Source organism: Hypanus sabinus, chromosome 1, assembly GCF_030144855.1.
Source record: "Hypanus sabinus isolate sHypSab1 chromosome 1, sHypSab1.hap1, whole genome shotgun sequence".
NCBI lineage: Eukaryota > Metazoa > Chordata > Chondrichthyes > Myliobatiformes > Dasyatidae > Hypanus > Hypanus sabinus.
In genome coordinates this window covers 108,170,905-108,198,161 of record NC_082706.1, presented here as the reverse complement: position 1 = coordinate 108,198,161, position 27,257 = coordinate 108,170,905, and the positions used below count along the sequence as shown (strand labels likewise).

Below are 27,257 nucleotides of genomic sequence, written 5' to 3'. Positions count from 1 at the left end.
AATGCCTACTATAATGTCTCTGAAGTGAAATGGATCACTGCAGCCCTGTAGACTGCGAGTTTGGTTCTAGATCCAAGGTTTTATTAATGCTGGATAAATTCTGTTATAGCATTGACAATGTGATTATTTTTTCTCACTCTGAATTACAGCTTGTTGGAGATGATGCTGGAGTCTGCATTCTCTGACATTAAGGATGCCACAAATACTATGCTGACCAGCCATATACAAAACGTTCTGAAGCTGCTCCGGCTGCTTCAAGACTTCCTTTTCTCAGAAGGCCAGAGTAATCAAGTGCTGTGGAGTGAAAAGGTAAATAGTGGCTGTGGGTGTAGAGTAGCAGACGGTGGGGTGATGGTGTTTGTCAGAGATGAATGGAGATTGGGCTTGCTTTAATGACTCTGTGGAACTGAGGAGAGGTGGGGATGTACAGAGGGTAATGTGGTTCTATGCCTTATAAACTTGACCATCCTAGGTTGCACTATTAGCTAAATCTGGTACAGTTCATCTCAACTGAGTGGGGAGACTTTGAAATGGAATTCCTCCACTGAGCAGCAACATTGTCCCACCATGTGAACTGTAGTGTTCAAGAAAGGCCACTGCAAACTGATAATGACATTTTGCTGGTGGCAACCTTATCCACACATAAGGATCAGAAAAAAATACAACAGTGCACATCTTTGGTTTTGATCAGTATCGTAACTGCTGCAAATGTTTGCAGTTTGTTGTTGGAGGCCAGAAACAAACTGATCTGTAACACTAGTCAATGAATTCTGTTAAGGCTTGAAATATATATATTATGGTAAGAGAATAGCAATAAACATACAGATGCAGAGAGAGATATATGTTCATGTTTAGAGAGAGGGAGATAGAGAGAGAGTGCAATGAAGATAAATCAAGTGATTATTTACTGTGTTTCCTGTTTTCAGATTTTGGAAGGAACCATTAACTTACTGGACAAGCTATCTGTTTGGTACCATTCAGACAATGGAACATCTGATCTGAAGGAAATGGCTCAGATTGGCCTCAGGATTATCCTGGGCTATATTATACAGGATGATATGCAGGTTTGTAAATCAGCACACTTGGCATCTTGATCTCAGCATCTGAGGCTTCAGCTTGTGACAAGGAGACTGCTTGCTTCCCTCATCTCCCTGACATCCTCCAACCCTCTTTAGCATGAGCAAAAGGTAAATTTATGAATCACAGACATGAATATAATAAATGGAAAAAATGGAGTGTCCACCCACCACCCTGAGACAGAGAATTCCAATGACATAGAAGCCTCTGCAAAAGAAACTTCTCATCTTAGTTCTAAGGGCTGATCCTTAATCCTTAAATTCTGACTTCTCACTGAGGGTCTCCAGCTAGAAGGACCTTTGAAGTCCTTTAAAAGCATTGCTAAGTCTCAATGTGATCCCTTACCTTCAAAGGTAAGGGTAAAATGTTGCTTCACAGGACACTCCCTCATATCAGGATTCAATTTGGTGAATCTGTCCAGCACTTCAATCTCCTCATGCATGGAAGGAGACCAAATTTGTGCACAGTTCTCCGAAGTCACTAGAGCCTAACAAAGTGTTTTTCTTTTGTAATCAAACTCTTTTGCAATAAAGAGCAAAAGAAATTTTATCTTCTAATTGGTTGCAAATTTACTCTCTGCATCTCATGACTCTGCTCATCTAATAACTTGATACATTAACACTTAATAACTTCTCACTGTTTAACAGCTGTCTTCCTATTTTCCCTACCAAATTTTTCCACATTGCGCCACACCCGCCATACTATTGCCAACTTACCTAGCTTGTTTATATATCTGCATATTCTTTGCATTCAGCCTCTGTGTCTGGTTTTATGTAACCAACAAACTTGCATGTAAACGTAAGCCCCAAGATAGAGCATTCCAATGCCATGATTTCCATCATGGGCATTAGCCTCCATAGTATCCAGGATATCTTCAAGGATTGATCCACAAAAAAGGTGGGGTCCATCATAATGGACCCTCATCACTCAGGTCATGTCTTTTTCTCATTGCTGCCATCAGGAAGGAGGTACAGAAGCCTAAGGAAACCCACTCAACGATTCAGGAACAGCTTCTTCCCTTCTGCCATCTGATTTCTGAAAGGACATTGAACCCATGAACATAACCTCACTACTTTTTTGTTTCTATTTCTTCACTACTTATTTAATTTAGATATATAAATTTAACAATATAAATTTATATATATTTTTTCTGTAATTCACATTATTTTTCTATTAGTATGCCTTGCATTATACCGCTGCCACAAAGGCAACAGATTTCATGATGTATGCCGGTGATATTAAAACTAACTCTGATGTGCTCTTTGCCTATTCACCCAATTCCTTAAACAACTGTGTAACTCAGCTGCCAGTATTGATCCCATTGGTAATAATACACCAGGCTGAAAATGACTCATTAATTTTCGACACACTTTTCTGCTCTTTAATCAATCCTTTACTCGCGGTATAACTCACAGCCATGTGACTCATTAATTTAATTTATGAACTAACCTTTTGTTTGGTATTGTAGATCCACACCTGTTGTCCACTGGTTCCCGTTCCTATCCCTTCATAATCATATCATCAAAAGACTCCTACAAATTAGGCAAATATTTACTTTTCTTCATGAACCCATGTTGATTCTATTTAATAATGATTTCTAAATGACCTGCTGCTGTAAATTTAATAATAAATTACAATAGCTTGCTAACATATGATGTCCAGATGACCTGGATTTTCCTTTCTCTTTTCTTAAACAACTGTTTTGTCACTCCCAAGCTCCTGATTTACTGCAGATGGATCATATATACATTTATAACGAATTCTGAAATATTTCTTCTCAGTTGTAGTGTAGTATTTCTTCTCATTGGCTCGGTGGAGTGGCAAGAAGTGCAGCTCCCAGTTACTTCCAGTGGCTCAGCTTGGAATATGACCTCACTGACAGTCTGTCCGAAGTTCAAATTTGGTCTCTCCTAGCTGTAGTTTCCATCTGTGTCTAGAGGGACGTTGGCTTCTGTAAATTGCCCCCAATTAAAGAAGATGGCAGAAGTTCAGGAAGGATTTGATAAGATCAAGAGAGAGAAGGTTGCAGGGAAGTCGGTGGGGGAATGAATCAGGAATGATCTTACGGCCAGGTTTTGATCATGGCATGACCATGCAAGCATGTGGGCCTTGGCGAGTTAGACCCGTAGGCAGAGTTTAAAAGGAGACAGTTTTTTCTTCAGCAGTTTGATCGAGACATGACTGCGCAAGCACGTGGACGTCGAGTTAGACCAGCGGGAAGAGTTTAAAGGGAGATAGTTTTTTTCTGCAGCGGTTTGATGACTGCACAAGTGCATGGACGTCAGCGAGTCAGACTGGTGGGAAGGATTTAAAAGGAAGAGAATTTTATAGAGCGGGAGACAGAGTAGGAGAGCTTTGGCTCAATAGAGCTTCAGCGAAAATGGGCCAAGGCAAGATAAGTTGCTTGTGAGGAATGGAAACAGGAAGAAAGTCTGTGAGGCCAGTGTTCTGTACTGGGTATCAGATGTGGGACGTCCAGGGGACTCCCAACCTCCTGGATGGCCACATCTGCGCCAGGTGCATTGAGCTGCAGCTCTTTAGGGACCAGGTTAGGGAACTGGAGATGCAGCTCGATGACCTTCGTCTGGTCAGGGAGAGTGAGGAGGTGATGGAGAGGAGCTATAGGCAGGTAGTCACAGCAGAGCCTTGGGAGGCAGATAAGTGGGTCAGGAGAAGGAAGAGCAAGAGTCAAATACTAGAAAGTACCCCAATGGCGGTCCCCCTTAACAATACGTACTCCTGTTTGAGTACTTTTGGGGGGCACAGCCTACCTGGGGGAAGCAACAGTGGCCTTACCTCTGGCACAGAGTCTGGCCCTGTGGCTCAGAAGGGTAGGGAAAGGAAGAGGATGGTAGCAGTAATAGGGAACTCTATAGTCAGGGGGTCAGACTGGCGATTCTGTGGACGCAGGAAAGAAACTCAGATGGTAGTTTGCCTCCTAGGTGCCAGGGTCCAGGATGTTTCAGATCACATCCACAATATCCTGAAGTGAGAAGGAGAACAGTCAAGGTCGTGGTATATCTTGGTACCAACGACACAGGCAGGAAAAAGGAGGATGTTCTGAAAACAGACTACAGGGAGTTAGGAAGGAAATTGAGAAGCAGGACATCAAAGGCAGTAATCTTGGGTTTACTGTCTGTGCCGCAAAACAATGAGAATAGGAATAGAATGAGGTGGAGGATAAATGCGTGGCTGAGGGATTGGAGCGGGGACAGGGATTCAGATTTCTGGATCATTGGGACCTTTTTTGAGGCAGGCGTGACCTGTACAAAAAGGATGGGTTGCACTTGAATCCCAGGGGTTCAATATCCTGGCGGGGAGGTTTGCTAAGGCTACTGGGGAGAGTTTAAACTAGAATTGTTGGGGGTTGGGAAACGAACTGAAGAGACTAGGGAAGGAGCAGTTGGCTCACAAACAGAGAAAGCTTGTAGACAGTGCAAGAGGGAGGATAAGCAGGTGATAGAGAAGGGATGAGCTGAGATCGATGGTTTGAAATGTGTCTATTTTAATGCAAGGGGTATTATGAACAAACCAGATGAGCTTAGATCATGGATCAGTACTTGGAGCTATGATATTGTGGCCATTACAGAGTCTTGAAAGGTTCAGGGGCAGGAATGGTTACTTACAGTGCAAAGTTTTAGTTGTTTCAAAAAGGACAGGGAGGGAGGCAAAAGACGTGAGGGCATGGCACTGCTGATCAGAGATAGAAAAGGAGGAAGTCATGGAGGGATTGTCTATGGAGTCTCTGCTGGTGGAAGTTAGGACTAGGAAGGGGTCAATAATTCTATTGGGTGTGTTTTATAGACCACCCAATAGTAACAGGGACATTGAGGAGCAGATAGGGAGACAGATTCTGGAAAGGAGTAATAATAACAGGGTTGTTGTGGTGGGAGATTTTAGTTTCCCAAATGTTGATTGGCATCTGCCTAGAGCAAGGGGTTTAGATGTGGTGGAGTTTGTTAGGTGTGTTCAGGAAGGTTTCCTAACACAATATGTTGATAAGCCTACAAGAGGAGAGGCTGTACTTGATCTGGTATTGGGAAATGAACCTGGTCAGGTATCAGATCTCTTAATGAGAGAGCATTTTTGGAGATAGTGATCACAATTCTATCTCCTTTATCATAGCATTGGAGAGGGATAGGAACAGGTAAGTTAGGAAAGCATTTAATTGGAGTAAGGGGAAATATGAAGCTATCAGGCATGAACTTGGAAGCATAAATTGGGAACAGATGTTCTCAGGGAAATGTATGGCAGAAATGTGGCAAATGTTCAGGGGATATTTTTGTGGTGTCCTGCATAGGTACATTCCAATGAGACAGGGAAAGGATGGTGTACAAAGGCCGTTGTAAATCTGGTCAAGAAGAAAAGTTTACGAAAGATTCAAAAAACTAGGTAATGATAGAGATCTAGAAGATTATAAGGCTAGCAAGAAGGAACTTAAGAATGAAATTAGGAGAGCCAGAAGGGGCCATGGTGGGCAGCATTAAGGAAAATCCCAAGGTATTCTACAAGTATGTGAAGAACAATAGGATAAGATGTGAGAGAATAGGACCAATCAAGTGTGACAGTGGAAAAGTATGTATGAAACTGGAGGAGATGGCAGAGGTACTTAATAAATACTTTGCTTCAGTATTCACTATGGAAAAGGATCTTGGCAATTGTAGGGATGACTTACAGTGGACTGAAAAGCTTGAGCATATAGATATTAAGAAAGAAGATGTGCTGAAGTTTTTGGAAAGCATCAAGTTGGATAAGTCACTCGGAACCGAACAAGATATACCCCAGGCTACTGTGGGAGGCAAGGGAGGAGGTTGCTGAGCCTTTCAGAGTGATCTGTGCATCATCAATGGGGATGTGAGAGGGTCCGGAGGATTGGAGGGTTGCAGATGTTCTTCTCTTAATCAAGAAAGGAATTAGAGATAGCCCAGGAAATTATAGACCAGTGAGTCTTACTTGAGTGGTTGGTAAGTTGATGGAAAAGATCCTGAGAGGCAGGATTTATAAACATTTAGAGGGGCATAATATGATTAGGAATAGTCAGCATGGCTTTGTATAGGGCAGGTCACCTTATGAGTCTGATTGAATTTTTTGAGAATGTGACTAAACACATTGATGAAGGTAGAGCAGTAGATGTAGTGTGTATAGATTTCAGCAAGGCATTTGATAAGGTACCCCATGCAAGGCTTATTGAAAAAGTAAGGAAGTAAAATTTGCTGATGACAGTAAGGTTGGAGGTGTTGTGGATAGTGTGGAGAGCTGTCAAAGGTTACAGCGGGACATCGATAGGATGCAAAACTGGGCTGAGAAGTAGCAGATGGCGTTTAACACAGGTAAGTGTGAGGTGGTTTATTTTGATAGGTGAAATATGATGGCAGAATATAGTATTAATGGTAAGACTCTTGGCAGTGTGGAGGATCGGAGGGATCTTGGGGTCCGAGTCCATAGGACACTCAAAGCTTCTGCAAAGGTTGGCTCTGTGGTTAAGAAGGCATATGATGTATTGGCCTTCATCAACCATAGGATTGAATTTAAGAACCAAGAGGTAATGTTACAGCTATATAGGACCCTGGTCAAACCCCACTTGGAGTACTGTGCAAATACAAGCAAATCTGCAGATGCTGGAAATTGAAGCAACACACACAAAATGCTGGTAGAATGCAGCAGGCCAGGCAGCATCTATAGGGAGAAGCACTTTTGACGTTTTGGGCCAAGACCCTTCGTCAGGAACCCTCGGCCCGAAACGTCGACAGTGCTTCTTCCTATAGATGCTGCCTGGCCTGCTGCGTTCCACTAGCATTTTGTATGTGTTGGAGTACTGTGCTCAGTTCTGGTCACATCACTACAGATTTACAAGGATGTTGCCTAGATTGGGGAGCATGCCATATGAGAATAGGCTGAGTGAACTCAGCCTTTTACCTTGGAGCGGCAGAGGATAGGAGGTGACCTGATAAAGGTGTATAAGGTGATGAGAGTCACTGATTGTGTGGATAGTCAGAGGCTTTTTCCCACGGCTGAAATGGCTATCACAAGAGGGCACAGTTTTAAGGTGCTTAGAAGTAGGTATGGAGGAGATGTCAGGGGTAAGTTTATTACGCAAAGTGAGTGCGTGGAATGGGCAGCCGGCAACGATGCTGGAAGCGGATACAATAGAATCTTTGACCCAAGGTAATTTCTAAAGTAAATACATATTCGGCACAGCTTTGGGCCTGTATTGTGCTGTAGGTTTTCTATGTTCAATGTTTCTACAGATGGGCCAAGTGGTTGCTTTCCCTATTGTAAGAGAATGGGAAATACCTTTAAAACTTTTCTACAATTTTCACTATACTTTACCTAGTTTATCCCTGGTGCATGTGCATATGATCAGCTAAACTCAAGGCTCTAGTTTCCAGCCAGTCTCCATCTTCCTACCACACAAAATTCTAATGTACTTGTGATCACAGGAATTTAGAGGGTGTAGGTCTTTTGGATATGTTAGATTCCAAATTTGTTCAACTTATTTCTGCTGTTGACAGTTTTAATGGCAAATACAACCAGGAGGTTATACTTAAACAGCCCCCCTATTCAATGTGGTCTCACTTTGTCAATGATGTTGGGACTGTCTGATTCTGGAAGATTAGTCTGATGAATCTTTATCTGTCTTTGCAAAGTATCTACTTTTCCCAATGTTTTTAAACAGTAAAACTGATTTTCTGTTCTCAGCCGCTTACATGCAGTCTGCTGACATATTTGCCATCACCATTTAATAAGACATCAAATTGAAGCTTTTCTAAATGCAGGGAACATCCCTCTTCATTGTAGGACTCACAATGAGCTATTTTTAATCAACTGAGGAAAATTGTTTGTTTTTAATAATGAAACTCCTTGAAAGGCTGTTCTTTAATTTTACTCTTTTCTGTAACAGTCTTCTTGCATCTCTAATAACCCTCATACCCCTTTGAGTTACCATTCAATTAATTACAGGGATTAAATTGGGGAATTCCAGGCCATCATACCTCATTGTCTGAAACTATATCTTACTTTTCATTGCTTTCTGATTGTCTTAAGTACACGTGCTTGGTAAAGCAATATTCAGTTCAGAAAGTTTCCCCTCCCTTTTCATTCTAATTAAAACCCTCATGAAATTTAACATTTTCATTAAAACTTCCTCAAGCCTTTGCTGTAACAAGAACAATTTCAGTTTCTGTCATCACTTTTCATAATAAAACATCCTATCCATAACATTGTTATAATAAATCTCCTTTGCACTTTTAAGGCCTTGTTATCATTTCTGGTGTGGTGCCCAGACATAAAGCAGTAAAACAGATGGCAGTGATTCACTAACATTTAACACATTGTCCTTGACATTGTTGTTGGTGTCTTTATTTAAAATCATGATTGAGCATGCTTTAATATGCTTTCCATCTTCTACCATCTTCAAAAATTTTCAAGCCTGTCAGGCTCTTTTATTCCATTGTTTTAGATTGTTTCAAAATTTATGGCCTCACTGTTATGATACTTTAGTTGCATCATACTTGGACAAATGTGCAGAGTTCTGATCTCCGATGATACAAAAGACTGCTCAGAAGCACTGGAGAAAGGAGTACAAATATTTATTGCAATTATAATAAAACTCAGAGATTCTAACAAATAGAAAATTGTCTGGGCAATTTGTCTTTTTTACTGGGAACAAAAACAGGCAATAAAATAAAGTTATTTAAAATTATGAATGTGTTGATATCTTAGATATAGGAAGATGTTTCCACTTGAATATTCAAAGTTGAGGCAGCCACTAAAAGATAGTCCCTGATAAATAAATAAGGAATTCAGGCAACAGCATACCCAGTACATGGACTTTTCACCATAGGTGTATCTGAGGCAAATTGAATTAAAGCATTTGAGAGAAACCCATTAAGAATAAAGAAGTAAAAAGAAGCAACTTTAAAATTCTATGGAGCAGGGATTCCCAAACTTCTTTATGCCATGGGGTGCATGGACTCCAGGTTGGGAACCCCTGATGTACAGCATAAACACAGGCATTGCCAGGTTTGGGCAATCTTTTCCGCATTACGAATTTATTAAGTTCACATGTCACTGCATTCATTAAATCTGGATAGATCTTCCTTTTGCTTTGCCTGATATCAAGTACATACTGAATCAAATGGAGCCGATTCTCAAGGGCAACCCCCTTCTTGGTTGAGCTAGGTCATTCTTCATTCAACACAATGTTTGGCATTTGAATAGGACCATTGGTTATCACTTATTGAATTTAAATGTGTCATCAGCTCCTTACCTCCATCGGTGCCCATTAATTACCTACAGTACATAAGCAGACTAGACATTTTTTGAATTCATCTATGTTCTACTCTACTCAGGTGTGTGCAATGGCCTGTGTCAAGTTACACAGCCTCCTTCAAACCATGCCGATACGGAAGGAAGAGGCCTGTTTCTTGTTGGGAAAGCTAGAAGAGCCTCTCTCCCGATCTATCAAAGACAAGTCAGACATCTTCTCGTACCTGATGCCAATCACCCGCACTCTAATGGACCAATGCTACCAGCTACTTGAGCTCCAGTATCAGCTGCCATCCCTGCCTCCCACCAACGGCAGTCCGACATTCTACGAGGATTTCCAGCATTTCTGTGTCACCTCGGAGTGGAAATCATTCATGGAAAGAAATGTGAGTATTTTAAGCATCTCTGTGTACTACTTGATCACAGTGTGACATGCACGGAAGGGTGACATGGAAGTTGCTGTTAGCGTAATCCTCACTCTTCTGGGCTTCCAGAATTCATCTTCACTATTTAAATACTGTGCTTCCTCATATTCACAGCATCGTTTTCTTCTAGAACATGTCAAATTTTAATACACGTTCTCGGTGTCGATCAAATAGTCTGTCATGATTTATTTTGTGTTTTATCCCATCATATAGTTTGATTGTTTGATTCTTCACATTTCACTTACTGAGAAAGTAGGTATTCAATGCACATCCTCACAACCTGTTCTCCTTGTTGCCTTTTTACATCCTGCTGTTACCCAGATAGCCTGCTTCTTTCTTCAGTGCAATGCGGCCCATTAATCTCCAATATTAAATCCTCAGTTAAGCATTAATGTGTGGTGGTGGGGTAGGGAGGTAACCAATGTTCTTGTAGACACTATAAACTAGATTAATAATAATAGGTTGGAGGATGTTTGTAAATGAATTCATGATAGCTTTTCAGATACATTGTTGAGCTATCCAGGGAAGGAGCTGTCTTGTATCTAGCATTACACACTGGAACTGAATTAATTTATAATATTATGATAAATTATTTTCTAGGGTTCATAATATTTGGATGGTGATGTTATTAATTATAACTACATGGTCTTGAATTTCACCAAAACAATTTACATGGATATGAAAGATGGCTAAAGTAGACACAGAACGTAGTTTAAAAAAACATGACCACATTTTGTGTCAATGACCTTTTATTAAAGTTCTAATGAAAGGCATTAACCTAGATTGATGCTTGTTGTTGGTTCTCTAAGGTTATCATTCCCAGCAATTTATGTCCTTATTTCAGGAGTCTCACATCTGCATCATTTTGTTTTTTTTTTCATTCAAGGGATGTGGGCTTTGCAAGCAGAGCCAAAATGTAATTGAGAAGGTGGTGGTGAGCTGCTGCCTGGAACCACTGCAGTCCCTGACATGTAGGCATAACCAAGGGAGGACGTTCCAGGATTTTGACCCAGCAACAGGGAAGGAATGACAATGTATTTCCAAGTCAGGGCGGTGTGTGGCTTAGAGAGGCAACTTCCAGATAATGGTTTCCCATGTTTTTGTGACTTCTGTCCTTCTTAACGAGTGGAGGTGATTGGTTTGGAAGGTGCTACCCAAGGATTCTTGGTGAGTTGTTGCAGTACATCCTGAAATTGGTACAAATTGCTGCTACCGTGATGATAGTGGAGCGAGTGGAAGTTCATGAGTGGGGTGCCGACCAAGTGGGATGCTATGTCCTGAATGGTGTCAAGCTTCTTGAGAGTAGTGAAGCTGCACTCATCCAGGCAGGTAGAGTGTTCCATCTCACTTAAGTCTTGTAGGTAGTGGACAGGCTTTGGTGAGTTACTTCCCACAGGATTCCTAGCCCCTGATCTACTCTTGTTGCCATATGTTTGTGGCTATGCCAGTGCAGTATCTGGTTAGTGGTAATGCCCAGAATATTGACAATAGGAGATTCAGTGATGGTAATACCATTAAATGTCATGGGGTGATATCTGGATCTTCTTTTGTTGAATATCATTGTTGCCTGGCACGCATGGTGCAAATGTTACTTGTCAACTAACAGTCCGAGACAGGATAGCATCCAGGTTTGTTGCATTTTATGTGAACTGCTCCATTATCTAAGGAATCACAAATTGTGCTGAATGTTCTGCACCCCTACTTATGATGAAGCAGCTGAAGATGGTTGGGGCTGGGACATCTCCCTGAGGTTCTCCTGAAGAGGTATCCAGTGACTGAGATGATAGACCTCCAACCACCACAACAATCTTCCTTTGTGCCTACTATGATTCCAACTAGTGGAAGGCTTTCCCTCAATTCTCATTCACTACAATTTGGCCAGAGCACATTGATGTCTTATTCAATCAAATGTTTCTTTGATAAACCTATTTTCACTTTACCTGAGGATTTCAGTTCTTTTGTCCGAGCCTGGACCTAGGCTTTAATAAGGGTAGAAACTGAGTGACTTTGGCAGAACCTGACCTGAGCTTTTGAGAGCAGATTTTCCCTAAGCCAGAGCTACTTGGGGGCACTATCACCTATCTCTTTCAGCACTTTGCTGATGTTCGAAAGAAAACTATAATGAGGTGGTAATTAGCTGGATGGAGTTCTCCTGCTTCTTGTGGACAGGAAATACCTGAACAGTTTCCAGCATTGTCAGGTAGATGCCACTGTTGTAGCTATACAGAAACAGCTTGTATATTAAAATATATGATGGTAGAGAAGCAATGGCAAATTTTTTTAAAATTATAATTTGCAAAGATAATATATTGATTGTTTATTTTAAAAAACTGGAGGGAGAAAACTAACTGTGACTATTAAGAGAAGTTGAAGATCTGCTTCCTAGCCAATACCTTAGAGTTGAAACTGTCTTTTTTCTCCTCCAACTTGGAGAAGGGAACTTGCCTGTATGTGTATTTTTCACTCTGGGGATGGCCATTGCTTTGTAGTTGCTATACAGGATTAATGGAGCAAGTACTTAATCCAATGATGAACAAGTCCAAAACAAGGAATCAAGAGGTATGGAGACGAAGAGGGAGTTGAAGTGGGAGGACAGCTAAAGCCTTTTTGCATAGATGAACACGCTCAAAGGACCATTTTGTTTTGTACATGAACAACAATGTCACTAGCACTGTACTTTCCATGCCTTCACACTCGTTAAGTTGAGTGGTTTGCAGCCATTTCAAAGTTTACCACATTGGTAGATCTGGAATCAAATAAGTCACACCCTAACAATGGTAGATTTTCTTTCCGCTGAAGAACACTGTGAACTAGATAGGACTTTGCAACAATCTGCTGATTTCATATTTACCATTACCGCTATGAGCTTTATTATTAAAAATTTAATTCAGCACGTGAATTTGAATTCCCAAAAGCAGTAGTAAGATTTAATTTCGTCTTTCTTAAATTCAACTCCAGTAACAATCACAATGCCCCATACCTGCAACTTCTGCCTTTATTTTGTTCTCTATACCTTGTGTAAGATACATTTTCCAGTCTTGCCTCTACAGTCGGCCCTCCTTATCCACAAGGGATTGGTTCCAGGATCCTTCACGGATACCAAATAACGCGGATGCACAAGTCCCTTATTCAACCTGTCTGAATGCGGTGGACCTTAGGACCCAGCGGAACCCCAGACCTTATTTAACCTGCCTCAGTCCGCTTGACATTAGGGCCTGGCGGTCGAGCTCTGAATCCACAATGTTTCTGTTCACGAAAATAATCGTGATTGAAAATAAAGTGGAAATAATAAAGCAATCGGAAAGAGGTGAAACACCATCGGTCATTGGAAAAGCATTAGGTTACAGTTGGTCAACAATCGGAACAATTTTAAAGGATAAAGCGAGAAAGGCCCTGCCCCGATGAAAGCTACAATTATTACTAAGCAACGCGGTGGTTTAATTATTGGGTTTTGGGGTTTTTGGTTTTTGATCCTCCACATCAACCCGGCACGGTGGAGAGCGCACTCGGGGGCAGTCTGTCACTGGATCGAACTCAGGAACTTCCCAAGCCCAGCGCTGAAACTTACGTTCTTAAGTGTTTTACGTGCATAGAAAGGTAAAATATATGCTATATACTAAGACAAACATTTGACTAACTGATGGATACCGGATGTATGTGTTCTGACTTACTTAGTAAGAGAACTTACGATTTTTTTCCATCCCGATCCACGATAACCCATTACACATCCTCCCGTATACTTTACATCATCTCTAGATTACTTATAATACCCAATACAATGTAAATGCTATGTAAACTAGTTGTTATACTGCATTGTTTAGGGAATAATGACAAGAAAAAAAAGTCTGTACTTGCTCGAACAGCAAGTGCTGGAAGAGCACTTCCGGGTTTTCTCGATTCACAGTTGGTTGAATTCATGCATGCGGAACTCGTGGATAAGGAGAGCTGGCTGTACTTCTGTTTCTTCTAGTATGTTCCACTCTGACCCAGAATACTACTCCCATCACATTATATCCAGTCTTACCTTTAGGCCCTACCTTACATTGCATTACTTCATCTTGCCTGGCTGTGATCTTTCTATCTACTATTTGTATCAATGAGTTTTTATTTGGTATGATTGCTTGCATAACCACATATGTTTTTGCAGGTTTTAAAAGCCATGGCTCAATATGAATTGGACACATTCGACACAAGTCACAAACAGATGTCCAGCTTCTGGAATTCCTGTTACGACTCGCTAATGAGCAGTGCTCTACGTCGGGAGCATGAGCGTGGGGAGAGTCGTTCCAAGTTCCAGGTAACTAAAGCAACTAGTGAACGCTGAAGCCAAGTTGACCCATTAAGCACTTTTGTATCCTGTTGATGCTGCTGAGGACTCCACGCATAATCTCCTATCACAGATTCTTTTGCTCCATTTTAATGCAGTCTCTGCCTTTTTTATCTCCTTCCACAGTAATATGAATCTTATTCCATCATGGACTTTACTTCACCAATTTCCTGAATGAACGTATTGATTCTTTCAGATCCCCAACTATCAGCAGCTCCTTCATCTTCCCTTTCATCATCACATCGGAAGTGGGAATGCTTGCTGATGGTTGTGCAGGGTTCATTTCAGGGTTCAATCTTCAGCAAATAAAGCGATACATGACTGCGTACAGCTAGACCTAGACAAAAGGCATGGACTGGTAAATAGCAAATGATATCTGTACCACCAAAGTGGCAAATAATGACCATCTCCTGGAAAAGAGAGAGTCCAAACACCTACCCTTGACAGTCAGTGGCATTACCATTACCAAGTCCTCCACCATCCATTTCCTGGGAGTCACTGCTAACCAGAAACTCAATTGGACCAGGCACATAAGTTTGTTTTTTAGGTAGCTTGAAGCAGGTTGGAGACTGGATGGCCCTTGGTGAGTGACTCTTTTCCTGCCATCCAAGACTTCATAGACTATTTTTGCCTTGCTGGGATAAGTGCAGCTCCAACAACTCTAACGGAGCTAAACACCATAGAGGACAAAGCATTCCAGCCACCAGCCTGAACATTCGCTCCATATCCCACTAGTACCCAATTTGCTCACTCAGACTACCTTGATAAATCCTCCCAAAGAAAGATGAGGGAAGTACATCCATGGGAGTACCACCACCAGCAAGTTACCTTCCTTGTCACACACTGTGCTAATTCAGAAGTATATCACCGGTCCTTCATTGTTGCTAGGTCTAAATGCTAGAATTTCTGTCCAGCAGCACTGTGAGCCTCCCATCACCAGAAGGATTGCAATGATTAGGAAGGCAATTGGAACAGGACATTAAATGCTGTTGTCATTGCACAAAATCAGTTTTAATAAAATTAATAGTACTTCCAGGAAATATATTCTTTTATCGCAGAACATGGTAAGTTTAGCATGTTTAGGAGGAATAGGTGCCTTGCGACTTTAAAATATTCCTGGCCAAGGTGGGATTCCTCATGTTATTTTTCAGGTTTTGGGAGATTCTTTAAGATCCTGAGCATCATTCTCGATATCATGTCTTAAACTGAGATGCCACTAGGCAAACTTGACCTCAATGGCCACTTTATTAGGTACAGCCGTAAATATACTGGTTAATGAAATCTGATCAGTTCATCACGTAGCAGCATTTCATTGCCTAAAAGCATGCAGGTATGGTCAAAAGGTTCAGTTGTTGTTCAGTCCAAACAGCAAAATGGGGAAGAAATGTGATCTAAGTGACTTTGATCGAGGAATGATTGTTGGTGCCAGACAGGGTGGTTTGAGTATCTCTTGGGATTTTCATGCACAACAGTCCCTAGAGTTTACAGAGGATGGTGTGAAAAACAACAAAATACATCCAGTGCACTGCAGTTCTGTGGGCAAAAACGCCTTGTTAATGAGAGAGGTCAGAGGAGTATGGCCAGACTGGTTCAAGATAACAGGACAGCATCAGTAACTCAGATAACAACGTTATAACAGTGGTGTGCAGAAGAGCGTCTCTGAACACAGTACACTTTGAACCTTGAAGTGGATGGGCTACAGCAGCAGAAGACCTTGAACATGCACTAATTAGGTGTTGGAGGTATCCATAAAGTGGCCACTGAGTGTGGTCTGCTCTGGTCTTTCCTTTCACATAGTAATTCCAATATTTCTATCATTATAACCAGACTTAAAAACATAAGTCAATTAAACAGATCATCGTTAGTTTTAAAGGACTTGAGTTTTCTTTGTTGCAGCCAAATTTTTGTTCTGTGTTTCTGCTGAGAATAATTTCTGACTCTTGCTATTAGGTTTAGTGTTATAGTAAAGATTGTACATCAATTGATGGCCCAATCAAATGGCAACAGGGCTTCTCTTTGAATGACAAATATTGTGGTGATGTATGTACATTAGTGATAAATGGCTAACATAAAGATTTTGACTCTGCAATGAATGAATAACAAATGCGTTGAAGGTTAGAAAGTGTGTGAATGAAGAATCCCTTTGTGGCTGTGGTTCTTCCTCATCTTGGTGCCAGTTAATGTAATTAGAAAGTCACAATTGGCTTAATGACCTTTTGTAGAATACCTTGTAGTTCATATATTTCATAGTCCCAGTCACATTCGAGGTGGATGCTGAGCCCAATAGCAGATTAAATTAATTAAAAAAGCAAATTAAAAATAAGTCTCCAGCATAAAAATAGGCAACAGGAATAAATAATAGGTTTACAAAATGAATTAAATTATATTTGATTTCACAGGACGCAGATTAAATAGAGTGATGGAATAGATAAAGGAAGGCTACTGAAATGTATGCTTCAGTCTCAGTCTGAAAAGGCAGAGTTACAAAGACCTTTACCAGTGGTCACCTCCAAAATATCCTCACATTTCTCACCTAAGTAAATGAGTTCTTCTGCAAATGATATAGTTTAAAACTCTGAGAATGGACGATTGGATCTGATATAATAAGTGCAGGTTATTCATTCAATGGTCCATTCTCAGCATTTCCATTACCTACTCAGCATTTAGAGTTGACAATCATCTCCAGATCCTTGAAGGCCACACCCACTGGAAGAACTAACTGACTCCCCCATTCACCTATACACTGTCCGTTCGTCTACAACTGCAAAACAGACACTGATGTGTAAGTACAGGCAGAGGAATGAGGCAAAAAGTCTTGTAACTGCAGTGAAACTTGGAAGCTGATTAGAATTTGTTTGGCTAAATTGTTATTTCCGTTGTGAAAAATGATTTATGATTATGGAAGAACAAAACTGCATAAGAATGTCTTGTCCTTGTGCTAGGAGTTGATACTGGAGCCCTTCTGGAAGCGCGTGAGGAGTGAGAATGCTCGATACAGCAACACGCTGAAACAGATTAACAGCCACCACAGAGCAGTACTTCGCCAGTGGAGCTCACTGAGGCGACTCCTAACCTGCCCTCGTGGAGCCTGGGCAGAACAGTAAGTCATAATCAATAAATATGAGAATTCAGAACCACCTTCACAGAAATTTGAAGATGCTAAGTTTTTTTTCCAAACAATAAAACTTCCTTGTAACTTTTACTGGTACACCAGTTTTTAAAACTTCTAAGAACATGCTTGGACTACTGGCTCACCATTGTACTAAATAAATAATATAGTAGTTTCGTAGCAAGACTCTTCCAGCATTAACCAAGGTCTTCTGGTTAATTCTAATTCAAATCTGTTTCAGCATTCTCAACTCCAGTCCTATTGAACTTGGACTCTTTTCCATATCACTCATGGTACAGTTTATTAGGAATGATATTTAAACTACTTATCACCTAATTGCAAAGTCAAAGTTGGGGTATCAGTGGTGAGAAGTGGAGAGCTTGCTGTAGAAAATGGTTGAAGCTGATCCACGTGGTTGGTGAAGTGTTGCATATGTTATGCACATGACTGGGGAATATTTGGTGTTCGTGAATCTGCAAGGAGAAAATATTCCATTCTTTGGCAGTGAAACTTGTCTTGACAAAAACCCTGAATTAATATGATTACAGAGTTCTTCATTACTTCAAATTAAATATTTGCACTTAAGTAGCACCTTCCAAGAAATAGATCCTAGCCAATGAAATTCCTTTGAACTTGTGTTGAAGGAACCACTGTAACCAATTACCCTGCGGCAATATCTCAAAATCATTAGTGGAGTTGTTAGGGTTTGGTTAAAAGATTGATGTTTGATTTTGGACACCACCTGGCTCTTCTTTGAATATTGCCATGGGAGTATTTACATTCTGGAAGGACAGTTCTGCTGATCCAAGAACCCTTGGGAAGTGCTGTGCTCTGTGGCTGCACTTAGCCAAAAGCTTGGAGTTTCTGGTTAAGTTAATGGGCTTTCAATACTTTGCTTTCTGATCCTATTCTCAAGTCTCATAACTTTTTGTGCTTCAGAATTGTTGCACTTCAGTATGACGACATCAGTTGATGAAAGCACTTGTTATTAAATCAAACCATTTGACTGTGCCATTTTCCTACTTATCTGGGTTTACCTTCCCTGGAGTGAAGAAGGCTGAGGGGTTACCTGATAGAAGTATATATATGATAGTGAGAGGTATAGATAGGTAGCTAGTCAAAACCTGTGCCCCATGAGGGGCATCAGAACATGGGGAAGACCCACAAAATGCTGGAGGAACTCAGCAGTTCAGGCAGCATCTACAGTTGACGTTTCAGACTGAGAATCTTCTTCAGGACTGGAAAGGAAGGAGCAAAATGCCAGGACAAAAAGAAGGTGGGAGGGGAAGGAGGACTAGCTAGAAGGTGATAGGTGAAGCCACTTGGGTGGGGAAGATAAGGGTTGGAGAAGTCAGAATCTCATAGGACCATGGGAGAAAGAGAAGAAGGAGGGGCTCCAGAGGAGGGTGATAAGCAGGTGAGGAGATAGGGGAAGACGACAGAGTGGCAAATAGAAGAAAAGGAAAGTGGAAAGAAAAAAAAGTTACCAGAAAGAGAAATCGATGTTTATGCTATCAAGTTGGAGGCTGCCTAGATGTAATATGAAGTGTTGCTCCTCCCTGAGAGTGGTCTCATTGTGGCAAAAGAGGAGGCCATGGACTGACATGTTGAAATGAGAATGGAGTTGGGAAATAAAATGTTTGGCCACCGGGAATACTACCTTTGGGGGATGGAGTGGAGGTGCTCATCCAAGCAGTACTCCAATTTATGTCGGGTCTCACCAATGTATCAGAGGCTGCATCAGATACAATAGACACTAACATAGTCTCAGGTGAAGTGTTACCTCACCTGGAAGGACTGTTTGGAGCCCTGAATGGAGGTAAGGCAGGAGGTGAATGGGCAGGTGTAGCATTTCAGTGGCTTGTAGGGACTGTGCCAGCAGGGAGATTAGAGGGAAGGGATGAATGGACAAGGGGATCGTGGAGGGAGCGATCCCTGCAGAAAGTGGAGAGTGGTGGGGGAAATGTGAAAATGTGTTTGATGGTAGGATCCCATTGAAGATGACAGAAGTTGCAGAGAATGATGTGCTAGATGCCAAGGCTCATGGGATTGTGGTTAAGGACAAGAGGGACTTTATCCCTCTTAAGGCAGCAGGAAGATGGGGTGAGCACGGATATCTGGGAAATGGAAAAGATATGGGTGAGGGCAGCATCAATGATGGAGGAAGAGAAGCCCCATTATTTGAAGAAAGAGGATATCTGTGATGTCCTGAGAAGGAAAGCCTCATCTTGGGAACAGTTGCAGCAGAGACAAAGGAACTGAATTCTTACAGGAGACAGGGTGGGATGAGGTATAGTCAAGACTGCCATGGAATTTGGTAGGGTTATAAAAGTTTTTGGTCGATAGTTTGTCTCTAGAGCTGGAGACAGGGAGATCAAGTAAGGGGAAAGAGGTGATAGAAATGGACCATTTGAATTTAGGCATAAGCAACACACAAAAAATGGTGAAGGAACTCAGCTGGCCAGGCAGCATCTAGGACAAGCATACAGATGACGTTTTGGGCTGAAATCCTGAGAAAGTGTTTTGGCCCAAAACGTCGATTGTTCGCTTTTCCTAGATGCTTGGATTTCCAGCATCTGCAGATTTTCTCTCGTTTGAAAGTGCATTTAAGAGCAGGGTGCAAGTTGGAGGCAAAGATTGTTGAGGTCAGCATGGGTGCGTGAAGCATCAGCAATTCAATCGTCGGTGTTATCGAGGAAGATTGCATGGGTGCATGAAGCAGCAGCAGCACCAATGCAATTGTCAATGTAGTGTAGGAAGACAGCACGGGTGCACGGACCAGCACCATTGCAATCGTCAATGTTGTGCAGGAAGATTTGGGGAGTATTACCAGGGAAGTCTTGGAACATGTAGCCAACAAAAAGGCAGGCATAACTGGGGCCCATGCAGGTGCTCTTGGCTATCCTTTGAATTTGGAGAAAGTTGGGGGGGGGGGGCTAAAGGAGAAATTGTTGAAGGTGAGGACCAGTTCTGCCAGATGGAGGAGGGTGGTGGTGGAGGGGAATTGGTTGGTTCCTTTGTTGAGAAAAAAGCGGAGAAATTTAAGGCCTTCTTGATGAGGGATGGAAGTGTAGACTAGACATCTGTGGTGAAAATAAGGTAGCCAAAGCCAGGGAGTTTAATGTTGCTGAAGAGGTTGAGAGAATGTGAAGTGTCATGAATGTAGGTGGAAATGGACTGAATCAAGGGGGTAGAATGGAGTCAATGGAGTAGGCAGAGACAATGGGCCTACCTAGACAGCCAGGTTTGTGGATCTCGGGTAGGAGATAGAAATGAGCAGTGTGGGGTAATGGAACTATGAGCATGGTGACAGTGGATGGGAGATCTCCGGAGTTGATGACGTAAGTGATGGTGTCAGAGACAATATTCTGATGGTTTGGAGTGGGTTCCTTCTCAGGAGGTAAGGAAGAGGAGGTGTCTGAGAGTTGTCACCTGGCCTGATCAAGATAGATGTCAGTACACCACACTACAAGAGCACCTCCCTTTTCTCTGTAGGTTTGATGGTAAGGTTGGAATTTGTGCAGAGAGAGTGGAGGGAAGGATGTTCAGTGGAAGTAAGGTTTGAAGAGTGGGGAGGAGTGCTGACATCGAGTCAGTTGAGGTCTTATCAGCAATTGAAGAGATCCAGAGCAGGCAGAGAACCAAAAAGAGGAGGAGGGTTGGAGATGGGAGAAGGTGTTATTAGTGCAGGGTGGAGAATCCTTGTCATAGATGTGAACTTGGAGATGGAGGCAATGGAAGAAGAGCTCAAAGTCATGGTGGGAGTAGTACTTAACGAGATGCAGGTGAAGAAGAACAAAGGTAAGGCCCTTGCTGGAGACAGAATATTCTACTTCAGAGAGGGGAATGTCAGACAGAATGGTGAAGACATGGCAGGGATTAGAGCTGGGATCATAGAGGGGAGGACATTTGGTGGCATCAGAGGAAGTGGGGGGAGGGTTGGGGTGTCCAGGGAAGCTGAGGTGGGAAGACAGTGGGGGCTCTGAGAACCCAAGAGGTGATGGGGGAACCTGAGAGATGTGAGGTTGGATAGTGGTGGTAAACAGGAAGGCATAATTTCAAAGTGAGGTGTAGTAGTTTTAATGGGTGTCTCGGGTTTTTTTTAAGCATGGTGAGTGGACTCAGATACAATTACTACATTTAATAGACATCTGGACAGACAGTTAAATAGGAAAATGTAGAAAAAATATGACACTACACTGGGGAAAATGGAATTAGTGTGGACATGGCAAGCTGAAGAGCCTATTAATGTGCTGCACAACACTATGATTCAATATTTAATGCCTCACTTGATCAGATACTTTCTGTACCTATAAAATGACCACGGACTCTATGTTCATGGTCTTCTGTTGCTGTCTCCATCCTCTTCAAGGTTCAACATGTTGTATGTTCAGAGATGCTCTTCTGCACACTAGTATTATAACACATTGTTATTTGAGTTACTGTCAGCTTGAACCCAGTCTGGCCATTCTCCTCCAACCTCTCTCATTAACAAAGTGTTTTCACCCATAGAACTGCAGCTCACTGATTTTTTTGTTTTTGCACCATTCCCTGTAAGCTCTAGAGACTGTTGTGTGTGAAAATCCCAGGAGATCAGCAGTTTCTGAGATACTCAACCCACCCTATCTGGCACCAACAATCCAACAATCATTCCATGATCAAAGACTCTCAGATCACATCATCCCTATTCTGATGTTTGGTCTTGATCATTTCTGCTTGGTTTTATGCATTGAGTTGCTGCCACATGATTGGCTGGTTAGATTATTTACATGAACAGACAGATGTGCAGGTGTATCTAATAAAGTGGCCACTGAATGTACATATACATAGATGATATTTTTTTAAAACAACAAACCAATATGAATTACAAGTATTCTTGTTACTCTACAGGAATCCCTCTGAAATAAAATGGAAGCTATCAAGTGCGGAGACTTACTCAAGGATGAGGCTCAAATTGGTTCCAAACTACAACTTTGACAAACATTTGGATGCCAGTGCCTTGCGAGATAATCTTGGTAATTTTTTTTTTGTCTTTAGACTAGCAGTAATGTTCTTTTTAAAACATTTAAAATATTTTAGCACCTTCCAAAAATGTCTTGCTAACTGCTGTGAAGTAATTTTTAACTATAATCTTCATCTCAGAGAAGAAAAAGCATTCTAAAGGGAGGATGAGGCAACAATGGCTGACTAGAGAAATAATAAACAGCATCAAAGCAAAAGGGGTAGCATAGATATCACAAAAATTAGTGGGAAGCTGGAGGATTGAGCTGCTTTTAAAAACCAAGAAAAGGCAACATAAAAAGCAGTAAGGGAAGAAAAGATGAAATATGAAGGGAAGCTGGCCCATAATATAAAAGAGGATAGCAGAAGTTTGTGTTGGATATGCAATAAAAGAGAGGCAAGAGTAGATAGTGGACTGCTGGAAAATGATGCTGGAGAGGTAGTAATGAAGGACAAGGAAATGGTGAACAAATTGAATAAGTATTTTGCATCAGTCTTCACTGTGGAAGACACCAGCAGCATGTCAGAGAGTCAAGAATGTCAGAAGGCAGAAAAAAGTGTAGTTGCTATTATGAAGGAGAAGGTCTAGAAGGTAGTTAAGTCACTTGGACCAGATGGACTGCATTTTGAAAGAGGTAGCTGAAGAGATTTATGGAGACATTAGTAATGATCTTTCAAGAATCACTAGATTCTGGAATGGTTGCAGAGGACTAGGAAATTGCAAATGTCACTCCATTCTTGAATAAGGGAGGGAGGCAAAAGGATGGAAGTTATACGACAGCAAGCCTAGCTTCTGTGGAATGCAATATGTTAGAGTGCATTATTAAAGATGAAGTTTCAGTGTACTTGGAGGCACATCATTAGTGTGGTGGTTAGCACCTACTTTACTGTACCAGCCACTGCTTGTAAGAAGTTTGTACTTTCTCTCCGTGCAGGTTTCCTCTGGGTGCTCCAGTTTCCTCCCACAGTCCTAAGATATACTGGTTGATAGGCTAATTGGTCATTGTATATTGTCCCGTGATTAGGCTGGGATTAAATTGGGGGACAGTCAGCATGGTTTTCTTAAGGGGAAATCTTGCCTGACAAATCTGTTGGAATTCTTTGAGGAAATAACAGGCAGGATCGACAAAGGAGAGTCAGTGGATGTTGTTTACTTGGATTTTCAGATGGCTTTCAGAAGGTGCTGCACATGAGAATGTTAAACAAGGTTAGAGCTCGTGGTTTACAAGAAAGATACTAGCGTGAATGAAGATTGGCTGACTGGTAGGAAGCATAGAGTAGGAATAAAGGGAACTTTTTCTGTTTGGCTACCAGTGACAAGTGGCATTCCACAGGACCTGATGTTGGACTGCTTCTTTTCAAGTTTTACGTCAATTGTTTGGATGATGGAATTGATGGCTTTGTAGTCAAGTTGCAGACAATACAAAGATAGGTGAGAAGGCAAGTAGTGTTGAGGAAGTAGGAAATTTGCTGAAGGACAAATTAGGAGAATGGGCAAAGATGTAGCTGATGGAATGCTGTGTTTGGTCATGCACTTTTGCAGAAGGAATAAAGGCAAAGACTATTTTATAAATGGGGGAGTGAATTCAAAACTTGGAGGTGCAAAAGGGCATAGGATCCCCATATAGGATTCCCTAAAGATTTACTTGTAGGTTGAGGCAGTAGTAAAGAAGGCAAGAGCAATGTTAGCATTCATTACAAGAGGGCTAGGTTATAATTGCAGGGATGTAATGTTGAGAATTTATAAGACATTGTTTAGACCACACTTGGAATATCGTGAGCAGTTTGGGACCCCTTATCTGAGAAAGAATGTGCTGACATTGGGAAGGGTCCAATGGAGATTGAATGATCCTAGGTATGAAAGGGTTAATGTATCAGGAGTGTTTGATGGCTTTGGGGCCTGACCTCATTGGAGTTTCAAAGAAGGATGGGGGATTTCATTGAAACCTATAGAACACTGAAAGGCCTGGATGGAGTGGACATGGAGAAAATGTTTCCAATTTGGGAGGCGGGGGTAAGGTGTAGTGGTCTAAGAGCAGGGAGCACAGACTCAAGAGTGCAAGTGCATCCCTTTAGAACAAAGGTGAGGAGGAATTTCTTTAGCTAGCGAGTGGCAAATCTATGGAATTGATTGCCACAGAAGGCTGTTGAAGCCAAGCCCTAGGTCCCCCATCACCAGGTTTAGCAGGAGATATTTTCTTTTAACCATCAGATTCTTCAACCAGCATGGATACTTCACTTGCCTCAACTTTGAACTGATTCCAAAACCTATTGGCTCACTTTCATTGTCTCTGCAACTCGTGCTTTCAGTGATATTTATTTACTTACTTAAGTTTCTTATTATTTGCACAGTTCGTCTTCTTTTGCACTTTGGTTGTTTGTCAGTCTTTGCTTGTGTGTGGTTTTTCAGTGATTCTATTGTATTTCTCTGTTCTACCGTGAACGTCTGCAAAAATGAATCTCAAGGTGGGATATAGTGGTGAAATATATGTACTTTGATAATATATTTGAATTTTGAATTCATTGGGTACATTTAACTAAGAGCTTGATAGGTTCTTGATTAGTAAAGGGGTCAAAGCTTACGGGAGAAGGCAAGAGAATGGTGTTGAGAGGAATAATAAATCATTGATGAGTGAATGGTGGGAAATCCTAATTCTCCTCTTATGTCTCACTGTCACATGGTCTAACAACCGACTATTGCAAGGAACATAACAACCGTTTTTAAACTCATGACATTATATTTCAAGTTTGCCCCAGCATCAGAATCTCAGAAATAATGAAATCGTCAATTTAGAAAGATAACTAATTATTTTAAGAAATAAAACCTGATTTTAACTCTGGCCAACCAGCTAATTGACTCCGCATTGCCTACTTTGGTCTCAGCAAGCTCTGCAGTGAATCACACTGCTCAAAGACTTTTAATGACATCTATCCTGAAGTGATTAAAGTAGAAGGAAAGCATCTCCAACACAAGCAGAAGCACCCAAGTCCTTAATTGCAACAGCATTGAAGTGTTGCATTTGATATATGTTGCAATGTTGGTGAATTCTAAATTGAATGATTCTTTTTGATTCTTCATAGGTAGTGATCAGGCAAGAACCCCACCAGAATCTCTACCGCTGGCTGTTGCAAAGGAGGCGAAAGTTAGTGAGCTGGAAGATGATCAGCTTGGAGATGAAGACCTGGTTTTCCTTAACAACCAGTAAGTGTTTGATTAGTGAAACAGTTGTGTTCAGAGGCTCTATCCAAAATGCTGAAACCCAATGTAGTCTAATGGGATTGGTTAGGTGGATTCAGTAGATTAAATGGCCTCTTTTCACATTGTAGTAAGTAAATAAAGAATACACCAAATATCCAATTAAAATCTAAGATCTTGGGACATAAGGGCAAAAAGGATTGGACTGTGGAACTCTGGAACAAAAAGGATCGAACTCTTGATACAGGCAAGGATGTTAAAGGAGATTTAGAATTTAGAAATTTTTAATAATTTCAGGATATCACAAACTATATAAAGCTGGCTGGTGGCGTAGTGGCATCAGCGCCGGACTTTGGACCGAAGGTTCCAGAGTTCAAATTCAGCCGGCTCCCTTGCATGCTTTCCATCCGTGCTGGGTCAAGCATCGAGCTTGCAACTCGGCCTCGTAAAAAATAAGAAAGCCTGCTAAAAAAAAAACGCTGTCACAACAGCGTCCCGATGACTCCACTTGGAGTTAAGGGCTTTCTTTTTCTTCTTCACAACACAATAAAGTAATTCAGATGTCAGTTGGCACATGACAAGAGGTCACAAGCTGCACTGAAACAATGACCAGATTATTTTTCTTTTCAAGGCAGAGATTCTAATGGTCATTTTTAGTTTGCTTTCTCTGTCTGCAAAATGGCCTCTAATCTAGCAGTCTGTACAATGACACTGGCATTGCATGAAAGTCAGTAGAAATGATGCTTAAACCAAAGGCTACTTTTCACATACAACAAATGACCTATGAATGAGACTGTTTAGTTCACCATTCTGGCGTTGATCCAGGATTGGCTGTTGCCAACTGTATTAACCTTGGCCTCTGTCCAATAGGGTCAAAGATAAATATTACAGTATCTCCTTTCAGTTTAAGAGCAGATTTTTTTCCTAGAGGGGTAGAGAAAGATTGGGGGGGGCAGTTAAGTTAAATGGAAATTCAGTTCAGCTACTGCTACACAGTGCTAATAATAGAGGGATAAACTTTCAATCTCTTAGATTGCAATGCAAAATTACAAGGCAGGTTTGCATTTAGGGAACTTGGTCCAATTCTTCAAGATGCCCTTTTTATTTTCTCTTATATAATATTTATGTGTTCTTGTAAAGGTTATGATAACTGGCAATCAACTTTATTTTTTGACCAATGCCGGAAATCAGCCAAGCTTTTCCACAGTTGTCAGCAGTTTCTGATTTTGATCTTGATTTTTAAAATCCTGAAATAAACAGCCCAGCTTTTTGGAGCTTGAAGTTGTCAGATAGTCATGAAAAAACTCAGATGATTTTTCATGCTGTTTTATCACTGATCTGACCAAATAACTGACTGCTCACACAACAATCTGTAACTTTAGCTTCACTTGTGGTGACTTGAAAACTACTTCATAACGTCAGACTGCTTCACAGCGCTATTTATCATTCAACCTCAGAAATAACTTCACTTCTTACCGGAGACATGCACACTCTGAGAACGATTTTGTTTAAAACACCCTAGAACAGTGCTTGCTGAAGTTTAGAAGAATGAGCAGGATCTCATTTAAATCTGTTGAATATTGAAAGGCCCAGATAGAGTGGATGTGGGGAGGATGTTTCCTGTAGTCTAGGACCAGACGTCATAGTACCAGAAAAGGGGAATGTCCCTTTAGAACAGAGGTGAAGAGGTATTTCTTTAGCTAGATGGTGGGTGAATTGTGGAATTCATTACCACAGGTGGCTATGGAGGCCAGGTCATTTGGTATATTTAAAGAAGAGATTGATCGATTTTTTTGATTTGTAAGTGTGTCAAAGATTACAGGAAGAAGGCAGGAAAATGGGGTTGAGAGGAAT

At 41.3% G+C, this 27,257-nt stretch overlaps 1 protein-coding gene across 2 annotated transcripts in view; it reads left to right on the top strand.

Moving 5' to 3' along the window:
- Positions 1-27,257, top strand: part of nbeal2 (neurobeachin-like 2) — a 221,302-nt gene that overhangs the window by 153,964 nt on the left and 40,081 nt on the right. For both annotated transcript variants that reach the window (XM_059973955.1, XM_059973948.1), the window contains 7 exons: positions 150-309; positions 927-1,064; positions 9,429-9,731; positions 13,918-14,067; positions 17,040-17,197; positions 22,097-22,221; positions 25,289-25,409. In XM_059973955.1, the coding sequence (XP_059829938.1) occupies positions 150-309; positions 927-1,064; positions 9,429-9,731; positions 13,918-14,067; positions 17,040-17,197; positions 22,097-22,221; positions 25,289-25,409 (1,155 nt within the window). The remainder of the gene's footprint in view (positions 1-149; positions 310-926; positions 1,065-9,428; positions 9,732-13,917; positions 14,068-17,039; positions 17,198-22,096; positions 22,222-25,288; positions 25,410-27,257) is intronic.